Source organism: Taudactylus pleione, unplaced genomic scaffold (assembly GCF_031769625.1).
Source record: "Taudactylus pleione unplaced genomic scaffold, aTauple2 ptg000127l, whole genome shotgun sequence".
Classification (NCBI taxonomy): domain Eukaryota; kingdom Metazoa; phylum Chordata; class Amphibia; order Anura; family Myobatrachidae; genus Taudactylus; species Taudactylus pleione.
The window spans coordinates 14,199,551-14,212,208 of record NW_028284529.1 but is presented as its reverse complement, the minus strand read 5'-3'; the positions used below and the strand labels follow the sequence as shown (position 1 = coordinate 14,212,208).

The window sequence follows — 12,658 nt, the reverse complement described above, 5'->3', positions numbered from 1 at the left end:
AAAAAAATGGATGTTAATATAATAAATAAGAAACATTTTGAGTAAGTGTAGTCAAAACTGGAGAATAGATAATGAACATACTTGTAGATTTGGTAACTTGTCCTGATTTTGAGCCCACCTTTGATAAAGTTGATCAAATTTTCATCCTGGAAAAGAAAACCCAATCCATTTTGTTCACCAAGAGAACACCATGAAGGCAGTCTCTACAATTATTACAGGTAAATAATCATCCTAACACAGTGGGGTTATGTAATAGGTTCAGAGGGTTATGTAATAGGTTCAGGGGGTTATGTAATAGGTTCAGGGAGTTATGTAATAGGCTTTGTAAAGTTATAGATTGGAGAGTAATAAATTACCAGCCAATCAGCTCCTGTCATGTTACAGGCTGTGTTTGAAAAATGACAGTTAGGAGCTGATTGGTTGGTAGTTTATCACTCTTCAATTTATCACTTTACAGAGCTTAGTATATCTGCCCCACAGAGTTTAAGGAACCGGTATGTTTTCAGCGAGTTCACTGCTAAGAACTTCTACATGAACTTTGTTAAACAAAGAAAAACAATGTAATTATAATACACAATAAATGTACTAATTAACCAATACATGATGCAAACAAATTGTGCATGCTTCATGAAAATCATTGCACGTATGAATATTTGTTGAGTAAATCTTGAATTCTTAACTGATATTTTTCAACTCTTTATACTCCTACTCATGGATTTTCAATATCAATGTTTGTTAAAAGAGTAGAAACAACCAGTGGTGGACTCCCCAGTAAAATCCGCCACCTCAGTGATCCAGTTGCAGTCCGTGACTGCACTGGCTACACTATGACTGTCAAGAAACGCTACCTGTCAGTCACACACAGGGCAGGCAGTTCCAGGAGGTGTTTTCTCCCTTTGGGACTGCCAGTATGGGATGTGATTAGCAGAGAGTGCGCTTCCAGTGGGAAGCCGCACCTTTGCCTTCCGGGTTTCTAGGGGCTGCAGCTGATGCAGTCCCTAGAAGGTATGTTTTGTGCACGTGCGGTCCCACCCCACTTATGCGCATGTGCCAAGCCCAGCCATGGAGATCTATATGGTGCCGCCCTGGGGCATTTTAAGAGAGGAGGGCGCCTGTGTGAAGCCTCAATTTGGGCCCCCTCCTGTCAGAGAAGTAAATTCTGGCTTCATGTCAAAATCTACAACGCATGCATGGGTCTCTGGAAAAATAGTGCCTGTGCCTTTTTCCCCGGGACATTTTTTCTGCGCATGCGCGAGTCACCTAGAAAACAGCCGCCACCATTTTCCCAGTGATTTTTTGCTGCTCTACAGCGCTGGTCCGTGCGTTGCAGAGCAGCACACCAGAATCTGCGGAAAGGTAAGTCTAACTAGTATCGGTGTGGGCCCCTCTGGACCCAGAGACCCGCGTGGAGTCTCTGTTTTGAAATTTTAGTTTAAGCATGTTTGTTTAGGATGTCTTCTAGTGGCTAAGGGGTCTATTTACTAAGCAGTGTCAGGAGACAGAGTGAAAAGTGATAATGTGCCAGACAATCAGCTCCCAACTGTCATCTCACAGGCTGTCAGGGGCGGGCTGGGCCGGGGGGCAGGGTGCCATGTGCCCCCCGGGCCGCAGCGCCATCTACTGTCCTGGGCCGTCTCCTCTGCAGTAATGGCCAAAGCTGTCCACCAATCAGAAGGAAGCAGCTGAAAAAGCTTTGAGCAGCGCAGAGGCCGCAGAAAGTTGAGGAACACCAGTATATAGTGACACAGGCTGACGGCTGTGGACTTGTGGCTAAGAGGAGGACAGATGAGCTGGCAGGCAGGTGAGGAGTGCCACTGGCCATGTCAAGGGTGAATGACTGAGGAGGAGCCGGTAGCCATGTAAGTAGCTGGGGCGGATGAGTGAGGAGCGAGTACAAGGTTGATGAGGAGTCAGCGGGTGTAGAGGAACGGGAGGGGGGGGGGAGGTGTGACAGCTGTCACTGGGGGGAAATGGCGGTGAGAGATTACAGCCTCCCCGTATAAAGTTGCTGCAGTACCTGGACTTAAAGAGACAGTCAGCCCTTTTGGTCACTACTAGCTACTGTGCACAAAGGAGCTAATTACAGTCAGTTTCAGATCTCTCCCTGTCTGCAAGAGTCGACCTCATCCTGAGAATAAGGGACAGTCTACAAATTACTTGCCACTTTAGAAGTCTATTCAAACACTGTTGAATGCACTTATATAGTGGACAGTAGTTTGCCCCCTATCCCTTAGTCCCAGCATTGAGTAAGTCCTCACAAACAGGGAGAATGCAGCAGTCATTTGGCAGCCAAAAGGTTAAACCTGCGAGCTCCTACCAAGCAGAGACCAGCTCCGTGGATCATGGATGCAGTACTTGTCTGGGACTCTGCAGCTGAGACACAAAAACAGCCCCCTCGGATACCAGTGCTGAGTATAAGCAGTCACATTACCTTTTCTTGTAACCCTGTTTCTACTGGAGCAGATTGCAATGCAGTGTGTGTGAAAAGAAACATGCCTATTAAATGTGCATTAATCAGACTGGCAGATGTATTGTTAATTCCCCTGGTGTATATTTTAGGGTCCTTGGGAAGAGATGTGCTCCTGTGTCACTTACATCTAGGGGAGTGTAGATCTACTTTTATTCTTATCTGTATAGGAGTTGTCAGGTTATATTTATATTTTCATTAACAATGATTTGTGTGTGATTATTCCTATCAGCCCTTAGGGCCTGTAAAGTTTTTGTCTTTATGCTGTGAGATTGTCAGTCATTTTGTCCCCATGTGTGTACTGTACTCCCTCCCTGTCCCCATGTGTATACTGTCCTCCCTCCCTGTCCCCCTGTGTATATACTGTCCTCCCACCCTGTCCCCATGTGTATACTGTCCTCCCTCCCTGTCCCCCTGTGTATATACTGTCCTCCCACCCTGTCCCCATGTGTATACTGTCCCCATGTGTATACTGTCCTCCCTCCCTGTCCCTCTGTGTATATACTGTCCTCCCTCCCTGTCCCCATGTGGATACTGTCCTCCCTCCCTGTCCCCATGTGGATACTGTCCTCCCTCCCTGTCCCCCTGTGTATATACTGTCCTCCCTCCCTGTCCCCCTGTGTATATACGGTCCTCCCTCCCTGTCCCCATGTGGATACTGTCCTCCCTCCCTGTCCCCATGTGGATACTGTCCTCCCTCCCTGTCCCCCTGTGTATATACTGTCCTCCCTCCCTGTCCCCATGTGTATACTGTCCTCCCTCCCTGTCCCCATGTGGATACTGTCCTCCCTCCCTGTCCCCAAGTGGATACTGTCCTCCCTCCCTGTTCACATGTGGATACTGTCCTCCCTCCCTGTCCCCATGTGTATATACTGTCCTCCCTCCCTGTCCCCATGTGGATACTGTCCTCCCTCCCTGTCCCCCTGTGTATATACTGTCCTCCCTCCCTATCCCCATGTGTATACTGTCTTCCCTTCCTGTCCCCATGTGTATACTGTCCTCCCTCCCTGTCCCCCTGTGTATATACTGTCCTCCCTCCCTGTCCCCATGTGTATACTGTCCTCCCACCCTGTCCCCATGTGTATACTGTCCTCCCATAGGCTACAGCGGCTAACGTCATCTTCAAATGGCGTTAGCTGCGCGGACCAATATCCAATCCGGATATTGGTAAATTTGGCAGCATCACTTCACCCATAGAAACCTATGGAGGATGCGGCTGCCAGCAGCAATGGAGGGATACCTGCTGCGGTCCCTCCTTAATACATACGGGGGATACTTAGTATTTCAGGTAAACCCCCAGGGAATTATACCTCAAATACACTTTAATAAATTGGCCCCTTGGTAACAGCATGAAGTATGAGCTGTTTAAGGTTTATAAATGTATGTTTTTATGTGAAGTCCATAATATTCTTATTTGTATTTAGATATGGAGAGGGACTTTACTAACTGCATGTTTTGATCATCATTTTTATAATTTGTTTTAGTTTGCTTCCGGTGCCAACGCTCACCTTTGTATGTATGTGAGAGGACAATTCCTCCCTCCCAGTGATGCTGAGTTGGACAGCATTCAGGAGCTTGTACTCTTGCTTTGCATGTGCCTATGTGGCGCGCCTGCTCCCTTTCTGTATGTTTAGTTTGCTACTAATCTTCCGTGTGCATCATCTTACACTTGTTGCAAAATTTGCGCATATTTACACTTGCAAACAACTCTGAAGCCCACAGTCCCGTCACCCTGCCCTCATTGAACTTTGACTATATGGGAGCGCCCTATTATGGTGCATACACATGATCAGACTTTGTAGGACGATATGAACGATAACGATATCGTTTATCGTTATATCGTTCATATCGACCATTTTTTGGCCCCTTCCAACCCCCAAACAACGGACGATAACGGTAATGACCATCTCCTGTGCATGCAGGCCAACCTGGTCGATATCGACCAGGTTATTATAGGGACCCGTGATCAACATTATAGTAGTTTGGGGGTTGGTGGTGTGCTGGATGTTCAAAATCGAACGATCAGACAACGATATAGTTATCGTTGTCTGATCTGACCGTGTGTATGCACAATTAGAGCCCTATTATAACTCTTCAGCCAGAAGTGTAGATTCACTTGAAACACACACAGTTCTGCACCATTTCTATTCCTATACACTTGGTTTGGAGTATTAGCAGAGGGCCCACACTCACATTGGACAAACCACGCATACAGGTTTTTGTCACGTTCTTTTTTCTGTGGTCATGTGCTGGTAGAAAAGCCAGGGCCACTGTCTTGCACTTGCCCCCCAGGCTAAAAGTTGCCAGCCAGCGCCTGCAGGCTGTGTTTGAAAAAATTACAGTTGGGAGCTGATTGGCTGGCACCTTATCACTTTTCACTCTGTCTCCTAACACTGCTTAGTAAATAGACTCCTAAAACTGCAGGGGTTTGGCAGGCAGAGCTCCAACAGAAGAGCAGTGAGTCGGAGGATCAACTGTCACACTGCACAGACATAGTTACTAATTTCCTCCAAGCACACTTCGATATGCCATGGACTCCAATGTTGGTCAGCAACGTAAATGATGAAGGCGGCAGATGTACTTCAAGGTCCATTCTTCAACCTGGTCTATGCCGGGCATCCCAGCTAGTTCTTTAACAATACATGAAGGAGGACATGTATATGTTCTATATACATGTATACAGCAAGCTCTGCTCTGAACAATGACTCTTTACAGTCCTATTACAGTTCATAGCAGTGAGAGTCCTTGCCAGCAAGGCACATGGACAGCTATCGGATACTATTTCATTCATGTCACCAAAACAAAGGACACTTTCTGGACTGGGAACCATGAACACACATTGACCTCGCTCATCAGACACTATAAACCTGGCTATCATGTTTATGCCAGCATACATTTCTAAGATCTGCATCGTGTTAATATATTGCAGATTATCTCACTTTAAAACAGCAACCATAAAGCAATAACCTTTAATATAATAAAGCAATAAAACATGGACACTCAATAGGCCATAAATGTATCTTTTAAAATTAACTACTGTGTACACAGAATACTGTATAAATGTATCTAGAACTTAATGCAGTTTTGCTGAATCTTTGTCAACTCAAATGAATTAACTTCTTACATATTCAGGACATTTGCATTATTCAATCCTGTTTAGCCATAACTGTGCTGTAAGCAATGCTCTAAATGTGTAGCTGGGATTATAATCGGAAAAAATACAAGTTTGCACAGATGCACAGTAACATTATTTGTATTGTCTGCCTAATAAAGCATCACCTGGGTCCATTCAAACACAACTGACATTTGTTCATTACCTACACAAGTGTCAAGGCAGGCTTCTGCAGGAGGAATTAAGTAATGGTAAGGACATAATATGTTGCTGCTATAAAAATACCTTATGGTAATCATTAGAAAGCTTTCTGTATTGCATATTGGTCTCCAAGATTTTCTCTGCACTCTATGGCAGTCACTAGAATGCTCTATGTGCTATATGGCTATTACAGGAATGCTGTTTGTATTGTATAGCAGTCCCTAGTGGGGCTGGATACCTTAATCAGGCCCTGATTGAGAAAGCACAGTCATAAAGAGTTATTCACATTTTGAGATGGTCACACGGTGTTGGTTTGAACCTCACAACCACCAATATTGCAGATTTTTCGTTTGTACCTCATAGATTTGCACAGGAAAATATGCAATGCAGTAGTACCATAATTATCGGTGATGTGAAATAACTGAAATTGCCACCTAGAATCATTATAATGGCATGCCCATTATTCTGAACCTGGTGGATTCGGTTACTGTTTCTCTGACAACCTACATATAATATGTATGGCGTTCAAACATATACTTGGCCTCATCCATGTACAGTAAGTAGACTGTTTTTCTGAGGTAAGACACGTACAATGACACGGACTGCCCTGTTAAATAACAAAGAGAATCCATGCCAGCAAGGAACAGACAGCTACCTGATACGATTTCCTTCATGTCAGCTATACAAAGGTCACATTGATCAGACAGTAAATGCCTGGCCTATCACGTGTATTCCAGAATACATTTCTAAGATCTGAATAATGCTAATAAATTGCAGATTAACATCCCATATTAAAAAAACAAAACCAAAAAAAAAACATAAAACTTTTAGATGATATAATAAAGCAATACAACCTGTATTTATCTTAGTTGACCAAGTATTTATTTTAAAGTTAACTAGTGTGTTCATAGAACACTGTGTAATGAATCTATAATGTGCAGTAGACATTTAGGGCACGATTCAATTCAGCGTGATGCTGAACAGACAGCCCACGGGAGGGAGCCCCCAAATCTATTCAATGCAGCTCGCGGTTTGGTCCAACCAAAGGATTTCTTCTAACACCCCATGAGGGAGCGAGGAGAAATCCAACTAAAGTGCCAGCATCGAGGCTGTTTTCTGGCTTAGCGCGGCGATAAACAGCCTTGCGGCCAGCACTTTAGTCGGAGAATGCTGGTTCTCGCAACTAAACAGCCAGGTTAAGTTAGGAGAGAACCGACATTCTCAGACTTATCTGGCAACTTTCGGACCAAACAACATGGTGAATTGAAAAGCTCCGGTAGCTCCCTTCCAGGGCTATTCAGCACTGCGCTGAATTGAATCGAGCCATTAATTTTGCTGAATTTGTTTTATTTCAATTATTAATAGTGACAAAATCACTATTAATACTATCAGTAATATTGCTAATAGTAATAATAATAATAATAATAATAATAAATTCATTATTCAAATTCAGAACGTTTGGATTTTTCAGTCATTTTCAGCCATAACGGTGCTGCTGAGTAATGCTGTACGGGTTGGGTATGGATTGCCGGCGGTCGGGATGCCAACACCCATAGGTAAGTATGCTAGCATTAACCCTAATCCCTACCCTAACCCTCCCTCCCTGGTGCCTAAACCTAACCTCCCCCCCTTATGCCTAAGCCTAACCTCCCCCTCCCCGCGCCCCAAAACCTAACACTCCCTCGACAGTGCCTAAGCCCGCATCCTAACTGTTACCCTCCCCTTACTGCCGATACATACCTTCGGGATGCCAGCGGTCGGAATACTGTTGCTGGGATCCTGACACGTTCAGGATTTTGGCGCCTGTATTTAGCCCGTCGGCATCCCGCATGCCGGGATGCTGACTACATCCCATGCTGTACATTTGTAGCAGGGATTATCATTCAGAAAAAAATCTTTATGTTTGGACAGATACACAGCTGCGTTATTCTTATTTTGTGCTTCTAAAAGAACTAGGTCCATTCAAAAGTAAAGTAACATTGTTCATTACCTGTACAAATGTCAAGGCAGCCTTCTGCAGGAGGCACTCTGCATAGCAGATCTCAGCGTGCATTTCCTCTGAAGAACAAATGGAGAACAGGATCGGACAATGTGAAGGACATGGGAAATGATATCTGCTACAATACACAGTTGCTGAAATTAGATTCTAAGCAGCCCAAGGATCATTTGAGGAGAATGGACTGTTTTTTGTTAGGATTAGAGGTTTTACAGTTATGATTTCTGCATATACAACAGCAAATTGAACACAGCCATCTCTTTTATATTATTACAGGCTGAAACTCCTCGCCATGTTACTATGTTATTCAAACACAGTGACTTAACTACTGTATCAGGTACTTACTCCCTATTCCAACTAACGAGTGTCTAATACAGGAATCAGTATGATTTACTAAATCCCGACAGCGGAAGCCCGGCAGGGGTGAAGATCCCGAACGTCCAAAGGTAAGTATAAACTACCTAATTCTACCCCTTAACCTTAACCCTACTTTAGGGTGCATAACCCTAACCTCCCCCCTAAGTGCCTTACCCTAACCCCCCTCTAAGTGCCTAAAACAACCCCCCCTTCCCCGCAGACTACCCTAAGTCTCCCGGGGGAGTGCCTAACCCTAAACTCCGACCGGGGGTGGCTAATCCTAACCCCCTCTTCCCCTAGCCTAACCCTAACCTGTCGGGGGGGGGGGGTACCTAACCCTAAGTCCCCCCCGGGAGCCCCTAACCTAACCCTCCCCGCCCGCGGCTGTCGGGCACCCGGCGTAGGTCTAATGACAGGAGTCGGTATTTCGAAGCCTGTCAAAAGACACTTGGTGGGATTAGACAGTCGGGGAGCCGGCGGTCGGGATTACGTCCATCGGCTTCCCGAATGCTTTCCCTAATACAAGATGTTATCATTTAGTTTATTACACTAGAGAACTTCTAACTATGGTGAAATGAGAGAGAGAGAGGAATCAATATCTTCATGAGCTAGTGATTGAAAAGTCTTCTTTTATCATATGCTTCCAAGCAAAAAAAAAAAAAAAAAAGTACATGCATTACTACATTGTGACTGTTTATTGCCATCACAGCCCCAGAGTGCCCAGTGCTGAAGAGCGCCTGCATTTTCAATACTGGTGCTAATTGCAGTAGAGGGGGAAGACCCTTGAACGTTTTTCTCCCCACCTACCTTTAGGGCTGGCAGCTGTATTTGGATTACCATACATTTACTGTAGCCAGCACAGGTTGACTAGTGCAGGGGCTGCTGTGCATCAGGGGGTTATGTGGAATCCCTTAATAGGTGATATGGTTCCCACTTCTAACCTAAGCACTAACCCACCAGAGTGACAATGAAGAACCAAACCGCTTTCTTAAAGCTGTTCTTGGATGTACTAAAAATGAAAGGGAAAAATGCCCTTTTTCTTTGTTCCCATGATATAAAAGCAACCTGATCAGCACTGTGTAGCCTGTGGGCTGACCACGGTCACTGACCCTAAAATCATATACAGTACACACTGTCGAAGCCGGGTAATTGGCTGAGACAGAATCTGTTTAAAATTAAATCTGCACGACGCCATTTAGCGAATGGTAATGAGACGCCATTTGGCGACTGGCCGCCCAGCGCCATTTTAGCTAATATCGCACATTATAAGTACATACGGCGATGCTATTATTTAGCGTTGTGCGATTCCCACGCAATAGAAAGATGTTAAAAGTCCTCATTAAACAAATGCAGACTATCACTAAAACATATGAAATGATCAACCCTGCAAAACACGTACCATGGTGTACTCCACAAACACGTAGTCGCACAACGCTAACTAGCATCTTTTCTCAATACCCCAATACTTACACACTGCACACTTACATAAAAAGGTTCCCTAGCATTGAAGTGTAATATTCAAGGTTTATTCAGTATTAGTAATGTTGTGAAATAAATGTTATTTGATATCTAAGGTTTAGTACATGTACCGTGTTTGGTGTCAATCTAAACCATTGTGTCTTTGCAGATTTCCGGTATCATCGGTGAGGAGATCGCAACATGTGTCTGCAAAGTATGGATCATAGAGAGTTAAACATTAAATTGTGCTCTGTAATGTAGCCAGCTTAGATTTATTATGCAGTGGGAAAATGGACACAAAGAGCTGTTGGAGGCTGGATTGTGACCATACGAACTGACTTATGAACTATACTGTAACAGAAGAACCAGGAAGAACAACCAATGGAATCATGCCAACCTGTTCTATTGTATTGCCCATCTCTGTAAGGGTATATATGTGGGCTCTCAAACTGGATCTCAGTCTTCTTGCTTTGCTGTTGACTGAGGTTTCATCGTTGATGCCGGGATATGGGTCCAGAGCGCATGCGTATGTAACGACTGTACCTTGGGTCTGTATAATTTATTTGCGCTAATTGTATTTAGATCACAGCGTGTAACTATCTGTTTTTATGTTGAATAATAACTTTTGTGCTTTGGAACTACAATCAAAGTTTGAAAGCAATTATTTATTGTGCGACTCATAACGCTAAACAGCGACAATTTTTAGAGTGTATAGGTAGGTAGGAATCGATAGTTGGGGGCTCACAGTGTGAAATCACGTTACCGGTCACTTGGTAACACTCGGTCAGCGATCTCTCAGCAAAAGGGTGGAGGCGCCATAGCAGGAAAGAACGCATTGTGCCGTCGAAAATCTGCTACAACTTTGTTGCTGAGAGTCCGCTACCCGTTATTGTGTGGTTCAAGGAGCGCTGATTAGAATCCAGGGACAAGGGAGGCAACAGCTTGTTTTCCTTCGTTGATAGAATTTCATGTTAAAAAGGGGAAGTCGCCCAATAGCATAAGGGTAATAATACGTTTTGTGTAGTAGTCGCATTATTGTGTATTGTAGTCGCACAATAGCGTATACGGATTTCCTGTATTGATGCCACGTGTTTCAAACAAAGCCGTTGAGATTGCATTGTGATATTGATAGATAGCATTGTTGTAAATATCTTGATCAGTGTTGCCATAATCTGGGAAAATGTGTATTACCGCAGTCTATACACATAAGCAGGTGTACTTGTTGTCCTTGTTGTAGGTATCGTCTCTCAGTTTGATTGCAGTATTCAGTGATCAGTTAGGGTTATTTGAGCAATGTAATTGAACCGCACAGTTGTGGCAAATTGTGATTGTGAACTGCGTAGAGGGTGGATGAAATCACTGAAAATGGCAGGTGCTATTGGAATGCCTAAATGCTAGCAGTTGAAAGGTAGTCAAAAAGGGATTATGTGCGTGGAAGCAGCCTGGTTATTCTTCCATAGGTGTGTGGGCGCATTCTGTTAATATCGTCCACATGTAAGTGAAAGTAGCCTTGACGTTCTTTCACCGGTCTAAATCCCTATTGAAAAGCTTAGGGTTATTTTCCCAGAATGGGAGCCAAGCAAACAGTAGAGATGTTAGATGATGTGCTGCTGTTGGAAGTGCCGCTTGGGTCGGCACGGCATATTATGCATAGTAGGTGCAGTGCTTATGCAACTAGGTACTGTGATGTATGGTTTAAAATGACGAGGAAGAGTGTTAGAATTGGCAGCTTTGATAAGGAGCTATTGAATAATGTCCGAGATAGCATCTGTATGGTGCACTCTCGAATGAAAAAGATAAAATATAACGAGTGTTTAAAGTTGTGGCAGCATGAGGGGGATGTGTGGCTTAAAAGTGTGCACGCGATGCAAACTAGCGTCACGAGCACGATACAGGAGAGAGCACACGCGGCGCTAAACTGCGGTGCGCGCGCGCCTCAAAATAGCGCGCACGCACAGCAAGGTAGCGTTGCAGAAGGTATTACCAGTGGTTCACGCGCACCACCACCACCCTATGCAGATGGGGATGCAGGTACAGTCTATGTAAAAACACATAAAAATTTAACAAGTAGCTTGTACCCTCTCTTGAGTAATCACAAGGAAAATGTTTATGATGTGGATGATGAACTTGTTGTTATGTCTGCCATTTCCCATGCTGTACACATGTTAGATGCTCCATCACAACAAGCACGAGTGGTGGCCCCATCTTCATCAGTGATAGTACAGGAAGTATTAACATCCCCTGCAACCATAGAGGAAGTTGTTAACCATATACGTAGCAGTAATAGACTAAATCCCCAGCCAGGTAACAAGGTCAAAGGTAGCAGTGCGGCCGGTCTGCATCCCATTCGGACAATACCTGTTCCAAATGGGAATGCGGATGCGAACGATGTAGTGCCCACAAGGGGGTAGCAATGCATTGTCCTTGGACAAGAGCTGAGCTAAATTCCATAATGAATGATTTCCCTGACCCTAAAAAGGAATTAGCAAAATGCCAAAGATATTTGAAAAATGTGGGTAATGCTCACAAGCCAACCAATAAAGATTGGCGAGTGGTGTTAAGGGTGTGCCTTCCACACAATACCGACGTGAAAAAGTTTATCACGGATTGCGTATTGGATGGAGATGGTCCCTTAACAGACGAGGGTAACCAAATTAACATTACCCGCATAATAACTCAATTGGGTGTATATTTTCCAGTAGTAGTTAACTGGAGTAAAATTTTCACCATAAAATAAAAAGAGAGTGAATCTGCAGAGGATAACTGTACCCGAGCTCTGCAGGCTATCACCCAGGACACTGGGATAGAGGATATTAAAGAAAGCACTCATCACAGGGGAATGATCATCACAGTACTTATGGATGGTCTAAAAGACAATCTAAAGACCCGAGTTCAGACCTCACTACCTGGCTGGAGAGGAGTTACTGTAGACACACTCATGGAATCTGCTATTGAACATGATAAAAACATCCTCAAAAAGAGAGAGACCCAAAGCGAGAAGCTAATGGCTGTTAGTATTCAAGCTCTAGAAGAAATCAATGTAACATCACAGCCACCAGACACATAT

At 44.2% G+C, this 12,658-nt stretch overlaps 1 protein-coding gene across 2 annotated transcripts in view; it reads right to left on the bottom strand.

Moving 5' to 3' along the window:
* TTC39B (tetratricopeptide repeat domain 39B) overlaps positions 1 to 12,658 on the bottom strand; it is a 171,122-nt gene that overhangs the window by 32,698 nt on the left and 125,766 nt on the right. For both annotated transcript variants that reach the window (XM_088472626.1, XM_088472627.1), the window contains 2 exons: positions 7,771 to 7,838; positions 82 to 146 (listed from right to left, as the gene is read on the bottom strand). In XM_088472626.1, the coding sequence (XP_088328752.1) occupies positions 82 to 146; positions 7,771 to 7,838 (133 nt within the window). The remainder of the gene's footprint in view (positions 1 to 81; positions 147 to 7,770; positions 7,839 to 12,658) is intronic.